The following is a 22194-nucleotide window of genomic DNA, read 5'->3' as shown; positions in this document are numbered from 1 at the left end:
ATTTAAAATAAGACATTGAGCGCAAAGGTAATTGCTTAGAGGTGTGAGATGTAATTATTTAAAAGCTTGAGTCGCTTTGACGTCGTTACAATTGTGTTAGCGCGTTTATTCGACGCTAACGGTTTTATTTCGAAAGGCAGTACCGGAAGTGGTACGTGTTAAATTGGGATTAACCGTTGCGATTTTCGTCGTGTAACCAACACAGCAGCGACCGGTGCCTCGGTGGAGTTTGACGTGGCACTCTGCTCTCACGGAGACGGTGAAGAAGGACTCTGCCCAGTTGTTCAGGTAAATACCAACACGACACTATTTACACATGTAGCCGGTACAAATGAGCAGCTGCATCTCTAACAGCGTTGCGTTGACAGTTGAAATTAACGCTTTTCTGGTGCTGGAGGAAAACTTTGTAGTTATTTCCGCGTAGCTAGCAAGATGTTTTCCATCAATATGTGGTCATTAGTGAAGGGCTGCTGTGCTGTCATGCTGCTGGGCCCTTTCACTAAAGCATTAAGCTACAAAATATAGATACAATGTTGTATTAGCTACGAAAAGAGGCTAACGTGTGTTTCCAGCTGGGAGTAAATTAAAGGGAGGCTCAGTTTTTATTCAACATAACGGTTAACCGTTATGGTCTTTGACGTGGCAATTCTTGGAAGTGGCAGATACAGTTAACTATTGAACCACACAGCCACAGCTACACATTGAATCAAAAGCTTTTTGTCTGAGTGAAATGTGTAAAAAGATGTGTATAAATTATGAATAAAAAGATTTCATAGAGCTGTCCGCTGTTGCAGAGATCAGTAAGAAAAACTTCTCAGGCCTATTGCTATTAAGACTCACGAGTTTGTTCCAGGTGGAAGATAAACTCATAACTCAGTGCCATGACATAGGAAATAGATTTAGCCAAGTTAAAAAAAAAAAAAGTATTTAGTTGAAGCAGCCTTAATTACAGGTTTATTCATGGAGCCAGATTTAATGCACATACTTTGGCAGACAGTGTATAATAGTGTATTAAGTTATCATTAAATTGTAATTCTGATAGCAAAACAGAAACGGCCAACTCATGCACTTACTTGAAGATAATATTATCAAAGCTAGGCTGCTTTATCTGTCAGTAAGCTCTGTCAAAGGTCCACAGTGTTGATGACTGCATGAGGTCAAATATCAGTTGTTGTTGGCGTGTCTTGTAAACACGTGAGGAAATTCATCTTCCTGATGCAAAGAAAAAAATCCAACAATGGCAGACTTTTGATTGGATTTTATATTCTTTTTAAATATTTTTTTGAGCATTTTAAAGCAGACTATAAAACCTACTTGTATATGTGTATTCTGTAAGTTTTACATTTTGTCATTTCAGCTCCACAGGTTGTCGAAACGCTTTCATCTTGGCATGAGAAGTCAGTGACAGAATCACAAAAAAAAAAAATGAGTCAACAGGGTTATGTTGCTGCACCCCCATACTCCCAGGCCCAGCCAGGGATGGGGGGCTACCAAGGTGGATTTGGACCTGGTCCTTCACAGCCCCTTTACGGGCACTATGGAGGGCCTCCTCAGGCATTCAGTACTCCACCAACAGGTAAAAAACTTGTGCTTTTGTATTTAGGCTGCTTCTACAGTGACATGTTGTTAAGTTTTCACTTAATAGGTTCTGTTTTGTCACCTAAATGTGTGTGATCTTTCACTTTAACATCAATAGAAGCGCATCATCTTTTTAAAGTTTTGGCTGACATAAGTGTTTTAAAATAACAAGCCTGAAGAGCATGATTTTCAGAACAATATCTCTTTTGTATTGTTTCCCTGATTGTATTTTTATGTGTCATGTAGTGAATTTATCTGTCTAGCATTTAAATATTTATTGTGCTATAGAGCTGTAATAGCATGCATGTTAAGTACGACCAGCACAAAAAAAGATTCAGTGAGTTTATTGGCTTTATTTTAAATGTCACTGCACACTGAAGCAAACTCTAAATGACTGAAGTACCAAAAAAGTTCCCTTAATCTCAATAGAACTACTGATATACGTTGAGGCTTTAGAAAGAAGGGCAAGACAACTGGAACAGCGCCACAGTTTGGATAAATCATGGTGCAGTCACTGTCACAATTTAAATTGTACAGTATAATCTTTTGATCACCTTACCTTTGTGTAATTGTACTGACACAATGAAGGCCGCATAAACACACATAATGCCTGTTACTCACTGCAGGTATGATGAAATCACCTGTTTCCTCAGCTGCTGCCATGCCTCCACCTCCAGTGTCCAGTCAGTATAGTCCAAATGTCCAGCAGAATGGTGCTCATCCTCAAAGGTAACAATTTTCATCAAAAGGCAGCTGCCAGGAATGGCTAATTTTCACTGTAATCAACACAGACGAGTCATGAATTTGTGCTGGATTTATAAAAGTTAAAAGTTCACTTTGTCTGCCTGCATAAAGCTATTTACTGTAAAAACTGCCGTAACAGATTGTTGCAAAACAGTTGCTAAATTTAGCTATTTTAGCTTGAGGTGTTTTGCACCTGTTAGACCACACTGAACCTGCTGTCTTTTACCAAATGTTCATATATTCCTTAGGTACCCTGCTCCACCAGCTGTGTCTGCTCCTTATGGACAGCCTCCTCAGTCAGCATACAGCAGCATGGCCTCACCTGTTCCCCCTCCAACACAGCAGCTCACCAATCAGATGAGTGCTATGAACTTGGGAAGCTATGGTAAGTTTTCTGTTTACTGATTTGTACTTGCTACAGATGGTACAATCTTTTGATTATAGCGATATTGTGGCAGGGATGAAACAGATTAGATAAATTACAGCCTCTACTCACTAGATTGTATTTCTTCATTTCTTAATTGTGTAGCCCCAGGTCCCATGCAGAGCGCTGCACCCCCCACAAGCCCTGTGGCCCAGCAGCCTTTCCAGACACCACCACCTCCAGCAATGGGGCAGATGGCCCCTGGCCCGCAGTCACCCCCACCAACCATGCCAATGGGAGGCCAGTCGATGGCAGGTCCACCCATGGCAGGCATGGGTAGACCCTTTCCTGGGCCTCCTCCGACAGGCCCTGGAGGTTTCCAGCAGCCTGGTCCTGGACTTGCTGGTCCATCTGGATTCCCACAGCAAGCAGGTAACTGTGAATGGAAAGAAGTTGAGCTCATGCCATTTAAATGAATGTCTCTACAATGATAATTGAGGTTTTTGTGACATAATCTGAATTGTCTCACTCGTATTGTCAGTTTTATTTATTTAGCCCAATATCCCAAATCAAATCCCAAATAAATTAATCCCCTTAAGACTAGATAGATAGATAGATAGATAGATAGATAGATAGATAGATAGATAGATAGATAGATAGATAGATAGATAGATAGATAGATAGATAGATAGATAGATAGATAGATAGATTAATCCCGAGGGAAATTCAAGTGTTCAGCAGCTTACATAAACAAAAAGGCAGGTTAGTAACATTAAAGGTTAGGATGTACTCTGAAATCTTGGGCTTTACAACCTGTACTGCATACAAGTCCATCTGTCCTACAACCCTCAGTTCACTTCAGGAAATTTAAGCACGGCAGCAGCATCAAGGATTCTACAGTCAGAGACATCAGACAGAAATGAGACAAGAAGAAGACTAATCAAGAAAAATCTTAGAATCTTAACAGAATGCAAAAAGTTTTGAACAACAGAATGTATAGCTAAGTTGCAACTGAGCTGTGCACACATTATATTAGTACCCACTAATAGCCATTATTCCTTGTTTTAATGTTCAGGTCAGTTTGGGGGACCCATGGCCGGGCTGCAGCCAGGCATGCCAGGAGCCTTCCCGACAGCACCAGGTGCACTGGCTGGCCCGCCTCAGAAGAAACTGGACCCTGACTCTATCCCAAGCATCGTGAGTAGACGATTAATCCTCCTGGGAGTGCATACCTTCACATACCAACATACCACATTAGTCATTCTGCATTTCCTGATCTTAATTAGCAGCTTATTAATTCCTCAGAAATTGCGATGCAGTGGTGTGCACTACTGCTCCTTTGTTATAGTGTTTTTTTTAAATGGTTTTATTAATTAAATGCCATGTAATAGAGAAATAATAAAGCAAAACATCTAGGACTGCAGGAACATTTGTCAGAAAAGATATTAAAATATCTCCAAATTTAGGCACAAATGCGTTGTATATTTAGTTTTCATGTTGTCTGTTTTAATGTCTGTTTTAATGATGGCTTTTGAAACATGGTATCTGTCTAACAATTCTTAAGGTTTGTGAGACTGTACCTTAATAAATATATAAATTGTCTGCTTTAGACCCAAGTTATCGAAGATGATCAAGCAAAACAAGGTGGGCAGGTCTTCAGCACAAACATCAGAGGACAGGTTCCTCCTCTGGTGACCACTAACTTCACAGTGCAGGATCAAGGTAAGTCTGAGTAGCATTTCTGTTAGAGCACAACAAAGTATTAGATAGTATGTTAAGGTGGGCAGTCTAGTAATTTATCCATTAAAACTTTAAGAGCCCAAATTATGCACATGTGCAGGTTTGTGTTTCTATTTTTGAGGTTTACTAGAAAATGTTTACATGTTTTTGCATTAAAAAAATTTGTCTCAGTTTGACATTGGTCAACCGTTCGTCTGAAATGCCCCGTTTTAGCTCCTGCCTCTTTAAAGCTTTGGTTCTTAAAAACCCAGACTGTTTTGATTAATCAGCTGACCCAGTGACAGTGAAGCCATAATCTCAGATTTCTCAACATAGGGGTATATTTCTAACAGCAGCAGTTTTAGCAAATAATCATTGTCAGTCGAGCTGCTAGGCAGGTGTTATGCATGTTGACACAAATAAATTATGAAAGACCGAAGAAATGGAAAACTCCGAAAAGCATCAAATGGGCTCTTTAAAGTCTTTTCTCCTACAATTTCTACACATGCATACAGCCTGTATACTTGTTTAGCACACACATTTCAGTAATTTCGATGTCATTTGTGGTAGTGCGTGTACAATAATTGATTTTCAAAACAGACATTTTAAAAAGAATTTTAATTGTCTATTTCTGGTAATAGTAAATTAACACTGAACACTATAGTTCTACAGTTCAATATCAAGGTTACTGATGCTTCTTTTTGCTAACTCCAGGCAATGCCAGTCCCAGGTTCATACGCTGCACCACCTACTCACTACCCTGCACTGCTGATCTGGCCAAACAGTGCCAAGTACCCCTGGCCTCCATCATTAAACCCTTTGCCAGTTTGCCAAAGAATGAGGTAAGTTACAGTTTTACTTGAAACGTCATGCCAGTCAAGTCCAGTTATAATAATCACCTGCTGAGATAAAGCAAAACAAGACAGAAAGACTGCTGCTTGCTTGTGAAAAAGCCCATTTTCCTGGTGTAAAAATCCCTAAACTCTAATATGTGCCTTCATCTTCCTGAGACTGAGAATTTATTCATGTTGGTTGAAAATTCTTCCCACGGCAGAGCATTTCTATCCTTGGATTGTCGTCTGTTTTTATAATGCTGTAAATTGTCATCTTAATAATGAGATTTGAGTTTCACATTTTGTGAAGTTTATGCTAAATCTGGTCATTTATGATTTCTTGCTTTGACATTTACCTGTTGGATGGAGCTTGTGTTTAAAAAAAAAAAGAGTATCAAAATGCAAAAGTGTGGTGCTTGCATTTTGTACTTTAGTCAGTTTGATAGATGTAGTACGAAACTTAATTTGTCCTATGAATGACCTTCTTTTGGATTATGTGTGGTCCAAGAATCCTGCCTTAGATATTTTCCCCCTCCTCTCGCCTTGTTCCAGGCACCAGTTGGCCTTTTTAGGCAATGTTAGCTTTCTCTCATCTGGCTTTAGGCTAATTAGCTCATGTCAGATCTGCTGGGACCACTGAAGAAGAAAGGAGGTTTATACAAAAGGAATCAAACGTCGAAGTATTGCACTTTCAGATACGATTGCATTCAGTCCAACAGGGAGCACATTCGGAGCAGAATTATAAGTAGCCCAAACTTTATCAGTGCTGAGAAGTTGTGCATAATTCAGAGGTATTGTAATTGAATGTTGTTTGGTCGTTTTATTGTCCAACAGGTGTTTTTTTACTGCACTGGGTAAACAGCCCTAAGATGAATGAAGATAAACACTTTTACTCTCCTCTTTGAAGTCTCCAGTCTAAAAATAAACCTTCTTTCTGCATGTGTGTTATGGTAGTCAAGTTCATTCGAAGCAAACGTTTTCAGTTTCTGCCAAACTCTGCAGAGAACCTCAAATAAACAGTGTAAAGACATCTGCAGCCCTTGTAACAGTGCTGTGGTATTTGATAAACAAATTCTTGGTATATGAACATGTAGTGTAGAACAGGTAGAACAAATACTTATAGCTTGTGTGAGGGAATATTTTGTATTTCTTTTAAATACAACCTTTAGAACAGCTCTGAACAATTTGACCGATGTTCTTCTTTCTGTGTCCCTGTGCAGACTCCTCTGTATGTCGTGAAACATGGTGAGACAGGCCCAGTGCGCTGCAACCGATGCAAAGCCTACATGTGTCCTTATATGCAGTTTATTGATGGTGGTCGTCGCTACCAGTGCAGTTTCTGCAACTGCGTCAATGAAGGTGCACTAAAAATGCTGTTATCCTGAGATTAGGATACATCTTGCAAACATTTTTAACCAAAATAATTCAAATTGGTAGATTATTTTGTTTCTTCTTGTCCTAGTGCCAGTTTTCTACTTCCAACATCTTGACCACATGGGCCGCAGGGTGGATTTCTATGAGAGGCCCGAACTGTCTCTTGGATCCTATGAGTTTGAAGCTACAATGGATTACTGCAAGGTACACGATGACAACTCAGATCTGTTGACTGTTACTCAATACGCATTATGCACAATGAGTTGATTAGATTTATAGAGGCAAGCATTGAAACTCAGGGATCGTTTGCTCATTTAAGATAAGAGTTTATGCCCTGATGATTGAACACAGTAACAATCATAAAGGATTTGTTGCTTCTTAAAGAGAAGTTTGTTGAACACAGTTCAAGAGATTTGCATCTATCTATCACATTACTGATTTTTCTGAGGGAAGTTTTTGGCGAGCGGCCTCGATTTTTCAGCAGCTAGCTGATTATATCAAAGCAGGACAGAAAAGGGTTCAGCTCAGTGCTTTTGAAAATGCACAATAAAAGGACAGTGATGCCAATCAACTGTATGTCCCCATGGACACTGTAGCTGCTGAGAACATTAGAGAGTTAAAGTAAGATGACAAAGCTGAGTCACTCCAGTGGCCTACTTTTGCTCTGTTTATGAAGCCTTATAAACAACCTCTCCAGGCTAGCTAATAAACAAAAGCCTACAAGGTGTGTCTTGTCATGGGTTGTAACTGTGGAAACACAATATATTACTGACAAACCTCTCACACACTCAGTTGCTGTCGGGAATTCATACCTGCAACCTCACAGAGTTATAAGCCAGCGTAAATGGAAACATGTTTCCAAGGAACAAAAACATAAACTGGAAGGTATAACGGTAGAATCCATGTTTGGATTCTGTTGATATACTTTGACTATGACCTTAAATACAAGGATACAGGACTCCAAAGAAGAATAATGTGCTTTGTTTAAGTTTGCACAAGGAATTAGGTATTTCATGTTGCATATCTGTTGAGCCGTCTCTGCCTAGAAAGATTCCAAAATAGCAACTTACTCATTACACATGCCGCCTTTTCCCCGCAGAACAACAAGCCTCCGAATCCTCCTGCCTACATCTTCATGATTGATGTCTCCTATACCAACATCAAGAGTGGCCTGGTCAAACTGATATGCGATGAGCTGAAGAGTCTGCTGGAGAAGCTGCCCAGGTACACACAATATATGAAAAAAAAGAACACACACACACTTGAGCAGTACAGGCAGGAATAAAATATGCATCATCTGAACTAGAATCTGTTTAAAATAAGGTTTATATGCAATATACAAAAAAGATCTTCCTGTAAGTCTTAAAGATCAAGCCAACAATTTGTTCAAATCAGCTGAATATTTTTACGTGAAGTTTTGCAGATGGTCAGTATCGGTATGAGGGAGCGTGCCAAAGCTCCCAAAAATGGAATCATGTACTCGACAGGCATCCAAAACAAAACAAACAAAAAAAAAAGCTTTGTTGGTTTAGTGGTTTTGTGGTTAGCATTACCCTGGAAGTGAGTTTTTGATTTATCATGGAGGAGAGGATGACGCACTTTACCTGGTTACTCCTAAAATAACTTGGACACTCTCTTCTCTTCTCACTACTTTGTTAAGAGCCAGTAACAACAATACATCCATATTTGCCTGCTGCCATGACATCATCCTTTAAGCATTTAGCAGAAGTGTAATCAAGATAAGCTCTTCTTCAGCTGTGTCTGAATCTTTACTTTTGTTTTCACAGGCACTAAATTAAAGCCATTGGACACTCTGTATTTTTTCTACAGTTCATGTACTTTTTGCACTATTTGCCAAAATGTGTGTTTAATTTGACAAAGATAAAGCTAGAACCCAGTTTAAATAAATGCAGGTGTAGAGTAAGCCTTAATTCTATTTTTTATCTGTATGATAAAAACCACAATAAATAAACTCTTCTGAACTGAATATTTCTAACAGCACCCGTTGCCAGCTGCAGCATTACACTTCACTAGTGGAGTTTTCTCTTCACAAGTTCAATAACAATACATGTTTCTTGGTGTGTTTGCTTGATTTAAGAAGAGAGACCTACAAACTGCAGTTGGAAGCGTCAGTAAAGAATGCTTTTAAATTACTCTTATAGTGATGGGTTTTGATTTATGATCTGGTTCAGTGTAGCTACCAGTTCCTCAACCGAATCCTAAGCATTCTGGTAAACGTCAGGAGGTTTTTGCGGCATTAATTCTTTAAGTAGCACTTAAAGAGCCAAGGAAAACCAAAAGTCATATTGTTTAACCAGAGAAATAATAGATAAGCTGCAGAAAGTTGATAGAGAGGAAGACAAAGATAAAAAAAAAAATTAACATAGCAGAAAGGACTTGCAACTGAACTTTTCTTGTTTTTCTTTTTTTGAAATCCCCACTCAAGACTTAGGATATGAAGTCACGCATTATTAAACAAGTTTGTATTAGATGTTGCTTTATTCCTAGAGGGAGGTTTATACATGACTGTTTGACCTGGATGGGAAATTATCCTTTAAGTAAGTGAAACTGTGCTTGAAAGTGATGTTTAACCCAAAGATAAACCAGATTCTTGTCCTGTGTTTTGTTTTGCACTGGAGCATTTCCACTTTAGGCCTCTAAAGGGTTTTATAAGCACAGCTGCTGTGCTTTGCTGGTTTAGACAGTGGATTCCTGTCTGCCAGAGCAGGCGCAAAATTGATTCTGTGAGCAGAATCAATGCAGTCACTCCATACATAAAATGTAAATGATGCATTCACAGTGTCCAGGAATTCATGGATTGTGTGTCATATCTGTCTGTAGAGAGGAAGGTATGGAGAGCTCTGCTATAAAGGTCGGCTTTGTTACCTACAACAAGATCCTCCACTTCTACAATGTGAAGAGTGCTTTGGCCCAGCCCCAGATGATGGTGGTATCGGACACGGCTGATATGTTCGTCCCGCTGCTCGATGGCTTCCTTGTGAACTACCAGGACTCAAGAGCTGTTATCTATAAGTAAGATGCATCTTATCACTACTGGGTGGAAAAATACAGTTCATGTTGGATTCCCAGTGGAAGAGTGAATTAGACTGGATGTCCCTGAGAATTCTCTGGAGTCTAATCCAGAAAAACAGAAAAAAATGTTAGTTTATTTTTATAACACTGGATGGGAAACAGTTTAATTTGATGCAGAGTTTAACATCGCTTCACTCAAGCAAAATACAGTAGATGATACTACGTCAGTAGCCTGTGAGGCACCCAAACCCAACCATAATCCTCTCTCTTCTCTCTCCAGCCTCTTGGACCAGATCCCCGACATGTTTGCAGACACCAATGAGAGTGAAACGGTCTTTGCCCCTGTCATCCAGGCTGGTGTGGAAGCTTTTAAGGTTAGCCAGAGGGTGACATCTGTCAACATGTAGGGAACACAGTGCAACCTTCTTGAATCATTTGTAGGTTAGACTAATGTTTGTGTCAGTCAAGCTCAAATATCATTGGCTCAATTGGAAGCTTTCCATTTGACAAGCCACATATTGTTGGAAGTTTCTGATTCTAGTACCCTGCTCTCTCTTCTTTTATATAATACTTAAATTTAGCGCAGCCAAAACACATAATGTGTTTTTCTAAAAGTTGAGCCAATTTAAATCTAAAGCGCCGCATTGCTCCAAACCCCCCCCAACAAGATTGTTCCAATTTGTCAAAATATTCCAGATTAATCGCTCTCGCCAAAAGTCTGAACTCGTTCAACCTGTCAACCGAGTGAAGCAACTGTCTTTTTTTTTTTCCATTTCCCGATATGTTTGTGTTTACTTAAAGTCCAGCAAACTTTCCCAGTGATATGAGGTCAGCGTTTTGGCGCACAGTAAAGAAAAAGTTCACTTTTAATTGGAAGCAGTTGTAGTGCTTCACAACAGCAAAGAGTCGGTGGCTTATTTGACTGTTCGTGCCCTGTTCATATTATTATTTTGTGTGTTGCTCTCATATTTATTTCTTCTTTATTGATTAATATTGCAACAAAGAAGTCCTCTAAATGAGTTTGAGTGCTAAAATATTTGCAGTGATTGAATTTTGCACCTCTCATGCTCCAAATAACACATCAGGAAGCAACACACTGCACACCTTAGTGAGATCTTCTTGTTCTTTCGTTATTTTTTCCCCTTTTAGGAAGCAGAATGCAGCGGAAAACTCTTCATCTTCCACTCGTCCATGCCCACTGCTGAGGCTCCTGGAAAACTGAAGAACAGAGATGATAAAAAGCTGGTCAACACAGACAAAGAGAAAGTGAGCAGCTTTTTGTGTTGTGTTAACTTACATTGTGACCTCTACATACAGTGCTGGCATGCATTCCTTGGCTTTTTTTTTTACTAACCTAATGAAATGCAAATAAGTTTTTCCACTAAAAGGATGTGCATCAAATCACTGTTTTTACCATAAATGCTAACTTTTACTGTAACCCTGAATCCTAAACATTGTTTTTATTCATAAAATTGAAACAAATCTTTCAAAGTAATCCGAAAGCGCATGATAGGCTACAATGGATGCTAAGTGTGTGAATTTTCTGTTTGTTTCCATAGATGCTGTTCCAGCCTCAGAAAGGAGTGTATGAGCAGCTGTCTAAAGAGTGTGTGGCACAGGGCTGCTGCGTGGACCTCTTCCTTTTTCCCAGCCAGTACGTGGACTTGGCAACCATGGCTGATGTGCCTTCACACACCGGAGGCTCTGTCTACAAGTACAGCAACTTCCAGGTATGACATTCAGCGGGCATGTCTGTTTACGTTGTGCATACGCCACCAAATATACACACAAAGATGCTGCAAGCAAAGCAAAGAGCCTAAACAGTGAGGCAAATTGGTTGTCTCGGTTTTTTCGTCTTCTAATTACACTAAGAAGTCATAATGTAACACATAAACGGAGGCATTTGCAGCCTAATAAAGGCAAGTTGTATCCACATAATGAGTTTGGCACAGAACCCACAGTCTATTATAGGACTGTCCCAAAGGAATGGAGCAACAAGCATGGGAAGTTGCGCCAACATACCACACACTAAAGCAATACCATGCAGATTTACACACAACCTACAATGAAATACTTTTAAAATCACACTGCAATGAATACACTAAACACAACACATTATCTGCCACTGGGAGCATTTGATCTCTTCATAGCAACTCAGTCCTCTCATTTTGTGTTCTTATTTTTTTTTTTTTTTTACTGTTGCCCAAAGTGACATTTCAGTAAACCACCTCACTCGGTATTTAGACAAAATTACTTGTGCTAAGGTACATTTATGAGCCTCAAGTCTGCTTGTAGTTGGCAAGAGTCCAAATCTTTGCAGCACTGCCATCTGCTGGCTCTGTTTTCACAATATTTTCTTCTTTGTGACAACAGATGGAGACGGATGGGGAGCATTTCCTGAGAGACCTGAGGAAAGATGTACAGAAGAGCATCGGATTTGATGCTGTCATGCGCGTTCGTACCAGCACAGGTAAGAAACATCGCAAAATATGTTCTATTTGATATCTTCTAATTTACCATGTCATGCTAAATCACATAAGCGTGCGTGTCTTCCTTCAGGCTTCAGAGCCACAGACTTCTTTGGTGGCATTTACATGAACAACACCACAGATATTGAGATGGCAGCTGTGGACTGCGACAAGGCAGTGACAGTCGAGTTCAAGCATGACGACACGCTCAGTGAGGAGACTGGAGCATTCATGCAGGTACGTGCCTTTTAAGAAAAACAAATGTTTGTTTCGTTAGAAGATAAAGCCCCACACCTTGCTTACATTTGCACTTTTTTTCCCAGTGTGCCTTGCTGTACACCACCATTAGCGGGCAGCGGCGTCTCCGCATCCACAACGTCAGTCTGAACTGCAGCTCGCAGTTGTCAGAGCTGTACAAGAGCTGCGAGACGGACTCACTCATCAACTTCTTCGCCAAATCAGGTTTGTGTGCTTTAACTGGACGACATTACGGGAAACATTTTAAGCCAGTATCCCAGATACAGATTCCGACTAGTGGTAGACCAAAAGAGAAAACAAAAAAGAGCAAAACTCAATTAAGATTTCCATTAAAGATGTTTTAAGATCACAGACTTGTCTTGGAGACTTCATCTTAAAACTATGCATACAGAAAACAATCATTAAACAGTCCATTATTTGAGGCTGAAGAGGTTGTAATGCAGTGCAGAGACACAGTCTGCTCGTATATTCGAGTATGATCTGACATTTGTTGAATTTACGCCATGTGTCACATGATAATCTACTAATGCTTAGTGACTTATGAGTAAAAAACGAATTACTTGGGAAAATAAGGACCACATGTTTCACATAATCTTTCTATAATCTGCACATAGCAGACCTTAAGTACGGCTGAAATACTGACCTTCAGTTGCCTTCTTTCATTCTTCCTGCTACTCTTCATCTTCCCCTGCCTGATTTTTTTCCTTCCTCCTTCCATCTATTTTGTCTGCTTATCGTAAGCTGCCTCTCGGGCCCCTGTGGTCCTCTCCTCCCCTGCTCCTGTCTATTTAACTAACCTTCTCTCGTGCCCACTCAGCTTACCGTGCCATATTGAACCAGCCTCTAAAGAATGTGCGGGAGATCCTGGTCAACCAGACGGCCCACATGCTGGCCTGCTACAGGAAGAACTGTGCCAGCCCCTCCGCAGCCAGCCAGGTCAGTGCAGGACGCCGCCTGGAATGAAATGTGTTGAATGTATGCTTTGGTTTTAGGACACAAAGAACTCATTGATGTACATATGCGACAAATTTTGTTTTATGTATTCGTGTAGCATGTCTCAGGATTTTATACTACATCTATTGTAAGCGTGCCATTTGTGTGAAATGTTTTTTATATGTAGCTGATCCTGCCTGATGCCATGAAAGTGTTCCCGGTCTACATGAACAGCCTGATGAAAACTGCTCCCTTGGTGGGCAGCACAGAGCTCTCCACAGATGACAGAGCCCACCAAAGGCTGTCGGTCATGGCCATGGGGGTGGAGGACACCCAGCTGCTGCTCTACCCACGCCTCATCCCACTGGTCCTCCCACATTCTTCTTTTTTCATAAATAATCCAAATAAAGTGCACTGACAATCACCTACTTACCTTATCTCTTATTTAATTCCTTTAGTAAATCCCCAAAAGTCTATTTAGTACTTAAAGAATTACTGGTTTTAGACATTTGAGATATGGATTGTATCAAAGGAGCTGTAAAATCCACATCTGAAACAATCAGAGGCAGGTAACATACCATCGCTCTGTATTTTGTTTTGCAGCACAACATTGACGTCAGCAGTGAAGCGCTGCCTGCTCCGGTTCGCTGTTCAGAGGAGCGTCTCTCAGAATCTGGCGTGTTCCTGCTGGAGAACGGCCACTCCATGTTTCTGTGGCTGGGCCAAGCGACCTCGCCCGACCTCATCCAGGGCATCTTCAACCTGCCCTCGCTCGCCCACCTGCAAGCAAACATGGTCAGAATTCATCTAATAGCGCTTTGCCCTCCTGATGATCTGCTTTTACTGGTATTAGATGAGACACTTTACCTCTTTGGTGCAGGGAGGCATTACTTGATGGCAGGAGAATGTCTAGATGCTTCCAGTAAGTCCAGTTTTGAGAAATGAAGTCAGCACATCATAATTCAGCAAATATTCAGTTTGATATACGAACCTGCCCACATTTTATCCAGTATGAATCATTTGAACTCCAAACATTCAACCCGTAAAATGAGCTGAGTCAAGAACACAGTCAACCAAGTAAATATCACACAGAGTTCAAAGATGGACATTTATTTTCAAGGCAGAATTTAAACATTTCAACATGTGTTACACTGGAGAAAGAGGCAGACTGGATTCAGTATCAGCCTTTCAGGACAACTTATCTTGTTTTTAAGCTGGTCCTGGCTTCATAAATCAAGGCAATAATTTGCTTTCCATCCTCGAATCAGTGTCTTATGACATATCAGTGTTCTTTTACAGTAAAATACATAAATGAACCACTCTAAGCAACCCTTATTTTCAACTTTAACTGTACTGTTTTTCAGTGTGCGCTGCCAGAGCTGGACAACCCGTTGTCAAGTAAGGTCAGAGCCATCATTAGTGGCGTTCTTGAAAAGAGGCCGAGCTCCATGAAGGTGAGTTATCTAGAGCAGCAACATACTCCCAAAAAAGCCCTATTTAACCACAATCATTTCTGTTTTTTTCTCTTTTTTTTTTTTAACTGAGAAGACAAATAATAGAGAAAACATTCTGGTTGAGGAATGCAGATTAGAGCACAATGCCATGCAGCTTTTAATGATCTTTGCTTCCCTCTAGTGTAGCGAGGAAGCAAATGCATGCCACGAAATAATGTTTTGAGTTGACATGTTGCCACATAAACAATCAAATCAACTTGAAAATGCAAATATATTACTGTATAAATTACTCCATGCCCTGCAAGCCCAGTGTTACTGAGCAGTTAATATATACAAAATAGAATATCATCTCAAACCTTTAACCAACAAAATGTAAAAACCAAGGATTTTAAGGCAGCCAATAGCACAAGTTGAGTTTATGTCTAAGTCTGAAGGGCAGGATAGAGGAAACTGATCACACTTTGCTTACTTTTTCTGCCCCGCTCAGCTCCAAATCGTGAGGCAGAGAGACAAACCAGAGATGTTGTTCCGTCAGTTCCTGGTGGAGGATAAAGGTTTGCATGGCGGCGCTTCCTACATGGACTTTCTTTGCTACGTTCACCGAGAGATCAGGCAGCTTCTCACTTAACCCCCTCCGCCGTGCTCGGCCTCGGAGTCCCATCCCCGACTGACCTGCGAGCAACACAGCATCTAATGGACCAAAACCTCACAGGATCAGTCTGAGTAGATTCCATTTTAATCTCGATCTACCGAGTTACAAAGACAGGAAGCAACAAGGGACCAGGGAGAGCTGCCTTTACAACTTGAAGCAACAAGGAACCAGGGAGAGCCCCGAAGCTGCCTTTACAACTCACAGTATGATCTTCAAATAACCACTTGTCCCTTGAGGAGTTTTCGTGTAAATCTGGAGGAATGAAATGGACACCTCCAGCGTTTCCCGCTCAGATACTTTGCGTGATGGACCGACTGAAATGACATCAGTGCCTGAGGCTGAAATGCGTTTTGGCATAAGGCCCAGTGGGATAAGCAATATAACATTTACTGTGTATTCAATTGGTTAAAACATTTTTTCCATTTCATTTTGTAGATTTATAAGACAAGGGGTTATTTGTGTGCCATACTGTAGATATTCCAAAGTCTTTGTTTGGCTCCTGAGAACACACAAGCATTTAAGGAGTCTCAGCAAATCAGTTCAAGGTTTTGTCATCTTTTTTTAAACAAAAAAATGCTCAAATAATATTTAAACAACTTCACAGGTTTCTTCATTTTAGCGCATTTTTGTTGTGTCTGAGTGGAAATGCATTGCAATAGATGCTTAAATGGTACCTGGATGCATAATGCATAATTTAACCATAACAATTGTCCTGTTATGACACTATGAGTGATTCAAAGCCTTCAATTCACACATGCCCCCACCGAAAATCTAATTCTTTGACCATTTATGGTGGAGACTTTATCTTCACAATGCACAGTGATGCAGCAAACACTTTGTTGTGGTGTTCTCAGTACAAGATGAAGTGAACACAGCTGTTGCGCTCCAAGCTGAACAAGGACCAGCTCACATGTCCTGATGAAAATGGCTTTTTCCCCTCCCAACAGTACAAGAGTCAAAGTTGGTGCTAAAAAAGGGAAAATATGCAATGCGAATGATTGTAGGCAGTTCGAACAGGAAAAGGTTTAAGGACCAAATGTGATGGTTTTTCCTCAAATTCACAACAATCCAAAAAAAGAAAAGTTCTTTTTTTTGATTTGTTAATGTTTGAGTGTGCCATATTTTTACAGGAAAGGATTTTCACAGTAAACAAAAAAGGCAGTTTACTTCTGTCAAGAGAGACTTTTAAAATTATCAGTTAAAACTGGATCCTCTTTTTATCAGATGATCTCTACAGTTATAGAGGGTTACTTTGCTGTTGCACCCAAATTCATTAAGTCTTGCTTACAATATTTAACATTTCAGTCTCGAATTTCAGTACAGTTATAGCGTCATACTGTATTACGTTGCTTGTTTTTAGAGAAGGAAATGCTTCTGTGTAATTCGTGTTATCCATTTGATAAATATTGTCTTGTGTATGTACGGCCTACAAAGGTTTTTTTGTACAAGAAATGTGCAACTTGTGTTTCCAAAAATACTACCACCTGCCTTACGTTGATAAAATAGTTGTTGAAAATATACTAAAATATACATGTTGTAGAGGTCTTAAGATTTCAGTCTATCTGGTTTGTACGCAAACTTATCTCAGGTAATTTCACTATGTTTCCTATTCTGAGTTGAGAGCAGTGATTTGAATCAAACTGGAAAGGTAGATATGTCGGTAGCGGACTTGGTTCGGTGTTCCATGTGTATTTCATTCCTAAACCAAAACAACCTTTTGTCGAATTAAACTCTTGACTTTAACAGTTGTTGCTCAAGTTTGTTAACAACATTTTGTTTACAATTCATCATCTTCTGAGCTATATTAAAGTGGAAACTTAAAATCCTTCATTTCATTGACAGAGTTCTTTGTAAACCAAAACTACAGTAATATGCTACACAATCCTTTTGCACAGCAAGACTCTATTTTTTCTGATTTACAGCAACATTGCATTTATTTGAAGCAATATTCAAAGTCCAAAATGAACACAAAACCTACTATGTATGCTGCAAATGTTAATTTTCTTGTCATTTCATGTAAATTAATGCAGCACAGATGAGATTTTTATCCTGCTGTGTAGTACCTTCTTTCCACCATATGGGGGCATAAGATGCCTGTATTTTAGTAAGATCATTTGGGAACAAAATACTTTTTGATAAGCAGGATGATTAGCATTTGATGGATATCATTTTGCTTTTATATTTTATTTTATGCCTGCAGTGAGGAATGCAAACTTATCATGACAAAAAGACATTCTGAAAATATATCTAATTTGTTGGAGCCGCATCACTGCCTTTGAAGCTTTGGATAATATTTACAGAAAGCATTAGAAAGGCTTCATTAGTTTCACTAAGTATGTTTCTTCATCCACTGTAGTTAGACTGAATGATAGAATTTGTTTTCCCTATCAGCTGCTTTTCATAACCAATGTTCTGATCCATCTCATCAACCAAACATGAATAGTAGAGTTTTACAAACGGTAAAGCACACAAATCAAGGAAAGAGATGGCAGGTTTGATGCTTTTCTTGATGGAAACACATTACCTTCAGTAATATGAGTTTAAAAAAAAAAAAGAACAGCAGAGAAAAATGTGTCATTTTCTTTACTGAATTAATGGATCAACATGCCTCACTGGAGGAGATCTGGACGTTTGTGACTGCAGCTCAAAGTGATACAGTGCAGAGACATACTGCTTTGAATGATAAATGCCGCAGAATCTTCACCAAAAACCAATTTCTCAAGTCTTATTTCTGGCTAGTTTGATGGATAATCCCTCCATCTAATATCCAAGTCACTGTGAAAAAGAAGAAAACACTCAGTAACTTACTTACATAATGTCCAGACACTTTCTCTCAGTAGCCTAGCAGCTTCCAGCGAGCAAGAGGAAGCCAGTAAGTGAGACTTCTACCCAGCATGCCTTGTGTTTGCAAACAATTGGGGCCAATCAATGCTTTAATCAGAGGCAGCAGGAACAAATCAAGCTGAATAGCTGTAGACAGCCGGACCACGGGACGAGCAGGAGGGAGCGGGAAGCTGGCAACCCAAAAATAATGAGTATAATAAAAAGTTACCCCACTGCCCTTTCTTCATAAAAACAGTGAATTATATGAACAAATCTAAAGACCTGAAATTCCCCCGAGAGTGAATTTTTTTCATTTAATACTGTACAACTGACAATCTTTTGTACAATGACCATAATACCATATAAATAACCTCAAACACTGCTCTTTGTGTAAACTCCTAAACAGTGCTCTAAAAGGAAAAAACTAAACTGATAGATGGTTTTACTTTACAGGAAATATACATACATAAGGTTAAATGAAATACACTGAAAGCAGCATTTATCTTATGACAAAGATACTAACATTATACTCATGGTAAATATAGCTACCTGTGTGCTTCTGTAGACAAACCATTGATATTATGGTCCGGTTTTGACATCAATACAATCCTTGTGTTGTCTCGTTCTAGTTGGCAAGTAAACATGAACAAAGTTGAAAAGTTTCTCATAGAGTTTCTTATCTAATGCTTTATCTATAGTATTTACAATTTCAAATGTTTTCATATGTTTTTTTTTTCCTTCCTCTAAATGCTTCCTTCAAAGAGCAAAAAGACAGACCACAATGATTAAACTACGTCAGGTCTGAACACTCTGGAATTCAGAGCCAGTTTGGAATGTAAAAAAACAGAAGTTATCTCAGGCGTTTTGTTCAGATTTTTTTCCTTTTTGATGCTTTAAAAAGTCACAGTGATTTCACTTGGCAGTGAATAAAACAAGAGATACAAGAAACCTCTCCAAACCCTTTCATTAGAAGTCTATTTTTCCATCAGAGTGGACAAAGTTGAGGCAGTTTAGAGAACTCTCAGCTCAACAAACAGAAAGACACTCCAGAGACAGATGGTGAAAATCAACATTGAAGTGAATGTGTTCCTTTCAGTTCATTTTTCTCTCCTCTGTGTTGTAAATTCATCCAACTAACTGCATTGAATAAATTGTTTAAAAGGCAGATAATTCCAGAGTGTTCGCACCATATCGCCTACTCCTAATTGTGGCCCACAATAATGAACAATATTTTATCTACGGTCGAGAGTCTGCATAGCACACTGTACACAGTATGAGTCCAAGTCAGTAATTGGGCCAAGCTAAAGATGATGCTCACTTCCAAAGCCTCCACAGCCAGCCAAAAGTTAAAGAACATTTTCAAAGAGGTGCATTGATCTCATGATGTTTTCATCCTGCAGACAAAAAAAAAAAAAAAAAGCGAGAGAAAGAAACAATGCAATGATTACTGATTTATGCCAACAGCACTAAGAGCAGATGTGTTGGGGGGATCCAGCTTACATTTTGGCAACAATCGATGAACTCATCTATGGTTACCACTCCGTCTTTATTCTTATCCATCTTCTGTTGGAGAGTGAGAGTGAGAGGAGGTGAAAAACTCAATCTAAAGCCTCATAAACAAGACAATTACTGCTGCCAGCCGTTTCACTTGCCTGAAAGAAAACTTCTACATGCTGGCGAGGCGTCTCCTCTTTGAGGACGGGGTATGTGCATTTTCCCATCATGTCGTAGATGGCCTTCATTATGTCCAGCATTTCCTACGACGCAGAGAAAAAAAAATATACTTTTACGTACAGAAGTTTTGAGTGAGATGACGTCTGCTGCACTCATATAACTTGTGTTTAAAGTGTATTCCAACCACGTAGGAGCATGAGTGGATATCAGACAGAAATCAGCCCTGTGTTAAAGACCCCCTCCAGTGACAATCAAGTTTTTTACCTTGTTATCAAGTCTAAATGGTGGGGTTTTTTTTATAAGTCACATCATGAGTGAAATACGCCATTGCTGAGGATTTCCACTTTGAAACTTCAGCGTATCGTCTCAAAACACGGTTTCAGTCCTGCTGCATTCTGTATCGCTGTTCTTTTCCCCCCAATATTACAACTTCCTGTTATGTAGTAGTTCAACAGTGTTTGAGTAGATTTGCATGTGAGCTGGTGTGCTGACCTGCAGCGAAGAGCTTAAATTCCATAGATTTGTATGGTGCAGCACTGCATCTATACCAGGACTTTAAAATGAAGCAAAAGTGACAGCACTGGTGATGGTGTGTTGCTTTACTTTCAGAAGTTTGAGAACAGTTCTGAGAATTTAAAGGCATCTCCCAGTGGCAACTATTTTGTCTTTTATATGCAACATTTCTGAATTCAAGTGAAAAAACTAAGGCACCAAAGCCAACGCAGCATTTTGCCAAATGACGTCACACTGTGGCAAAAGCAGAACTTTCAATCAGTGTTGAAGGAGACGTACCTCTTTAGTGATATATCCATCTTTATTGATGTCATAAAGGTTGAAAGCCCAGTTGAGTTTTTCCTGGACTGTGCCTCGCAGCAGGATTGAGAGGCCCATGACAAAATCCTGGAGTGAAAACAAGATTTGCAGACAATTACACAAAATATCACATTTAAAACTAGCTTTGATGAACGAAAACAACAGTCACCATGCATGCTTAACATGTGAGGGTGTTCACATGTTAACATTCTGCCTGCATGTCAGGTATTAATTAGAGGCAAATGACGCAACAGCCAGAGTGCGGACGCTATAAATCAAAAATCCCTCATTATTCAAATTATTAGCCGACTCATATTTTGTGCGGGCCCTCGGGGAATCCCCGTACTTATAAAACAGGATGGACTGCACATTAGCCAGGGAGGCTTCGCTTTGGCATCAGGACAGTCTTTCTGTCCTAATAAGCAAGTATGTGCTCTTCATAAATATTAATTTGGTGTTGATAGCAAACTTGGCGAGGCTAAATTAACATGATGGGGGTTGCAGGTTGCATAATGCTCTGGTGTAAAGCGCTAAAAGTGCTCAGCATCAGTATTATCAGTATTGTAGGAGTGTTTTTTTTTTCTTTTGAAATCTGAATTTTCAAGGTTTTGTTATAAAGTAAACCGCAAAGCTACTAACAAAGCAACACGAACTCACCTCAAAACTCACAGAGCCATTGTGATCTGTATCAAATGCATTGAACAGGAAGTGTGCATATGTTGAAGCATCTATACGGAGAAGAACAAAAGAAACCTGTGTGATGATTACAGATCAGATACCGCAAACACGACTATAGATTAAAGCAATGTTTTTGTACAACTTCAAAGAAAACAGCCCCACAATGAGAGAACAATGCGCTCAGAGCTAAGAGTTTTATCATTGTTTTGCTTGTGGGGTGCCATTATATTTACTGGCCTGCCTTTCTTCTCTCTGAACAGATATATCAAAGCCTCCTAATGCTTTCTCTACTTTTCTTCGGGTAGAATCTTTGCATAATGATGAGGGCCGACAGTGAGAAACTCAAGGCTGCATAAATACAAACTACTTCTCACAGTCACTGCTTTTTCTCAGATGGAAGGTTAATCTGAAGTGATCTGGATTTTTATTTTTTTTTGTAAACATGAGACAATTCCTGTCTGTCCAGCACACAGAGGAGATAAGAAAGAGTGGTGAAAGGGAGCAGAAGCTGGAAAAACCAAGCAGTGGGCACAGACCTCCTTGAGGAAAGAACTGCGAGTAGATGTCTTTAAAAGTTTCCTCGTTGACGACTCCACTGGGGCATTCCTGGAAGACAAAATGTAATTGCACAGGTTATTCATCGTCTACATTAAAGACTCCCTCCTACATTAAAGGCCTTGACTTGAGACGTGCCAATCATGGAAACTTCCAGCAAACAAACTTGGCTTGAAGTTCAGGGGTAAGCTGCATTTAGAACAGCAATGGATCCATTTCTGTAAGCTTTTTTCAGCTGATT

At 39.7% G+C, this 22194-nt stretch overlaps 2 protein-coding genes across 6 annotated transcripts in view; one reads left to right on the top strand and one right to left on the bottom strand.

Moving 5' to 3' along the window:
* The first annotated feature begins 136 nt into the window (after positions 1-136).
* sec24d (SEC24 homolog D, COPII coat complex component) lies at positions 137-17240 on the top strand. Of its 2 annotated transcripts, none has more exons than XM_023263532.3 (23): positions 137-288; positions 1358-1576; positions 2232-2307; positions 2571-2707; positions 2852-3118; positions 3762-3883; positions 4297-4408; positions 5120-5247; positions 6459-6597; positions 6701-6816; positions 7712-7836; positions 9454-9645; positions 9926-10019; positions 10795-10911; positions 11205-11375; positions 12019-12115; positions 12205-12350; positions 12437-12575; positions 13189-13307; positions 13492-13671; positions 13908-14099; positions 14669-14758; positions 15246-17240. In XM_023263532.3, the coding sequence occupies exons 2-23, from the start codon at positions 1426-1428 to the stop codon at positions 15384-15386; spliced, it is 3051 nt and encodes a 1016-aa protein (XP_023119300.1). In that variant the 5' UTR covers positions 137-288; positions 1358-1425; the 3' UTR covers positions 15387-17240. The 2 variants fall into 2 exon arrangements, with proteins under 2 accessions (XP_023119300.1, XP_023119298.1); XM_023263530.3 differs by having other exon boundaries at positions 2205-2307.
* kcnip4a (potassium voltage-gated channel interacting protein 4a) overlaps positions 14399-22194 on the bottom strand; it is a 140496-nt gene continuing 132700 nt past the window's right edge. For all 4 annotated transcript variants that reach the window (XM_055007586.1, XM_035945097.2, XM_023263538.3 and 1 more), the window contains 6 exons: positions 21935-22004; positions 21378-21448; positions 20700-20807; positions 19886-19990; positions 19734-19796; positions 14399-19627 (listed from right to left, as the gene is read on the bottom strand). In XM_055007586.1, the coding sequence (XP_054863561.1) occupies positions 19580-19627; positions 19734-19796; positions 19886-19990; positions 20700-20807; positions 21378-21448; positions 21935-22004 (465 nt within the window). In that variant the 3' untranslated portion in view covers positions 14399-19579. The remainder of the gene's footprint in view (positions 19628-19733; positions 19797-19885; positions 19991-20699; positions 20808-21377; positions 21449-21934; positions 22005-22194) is intronic.

Source organism: Amphiprion ocellaris, chromosome 23, assembly GCF_022539595.1.
Source record: "Amphiprion ocellaris isolate individual 3 ecotype Okinawa chromosome 23, ASM2253959v1, whole genome shotgun sequence".
Taxonomy (NCBI): Eukaryota; Metazoa; Chordata; class Actinopteri; family Pomacentridae; genus Amphiprion; species Amphiprion ocellaris.
The sequence above is the reverse complement of the archived record's forward strand: the minus strand, read 5'-3'. Positions and strand labels throughout refer to the sequence as shown.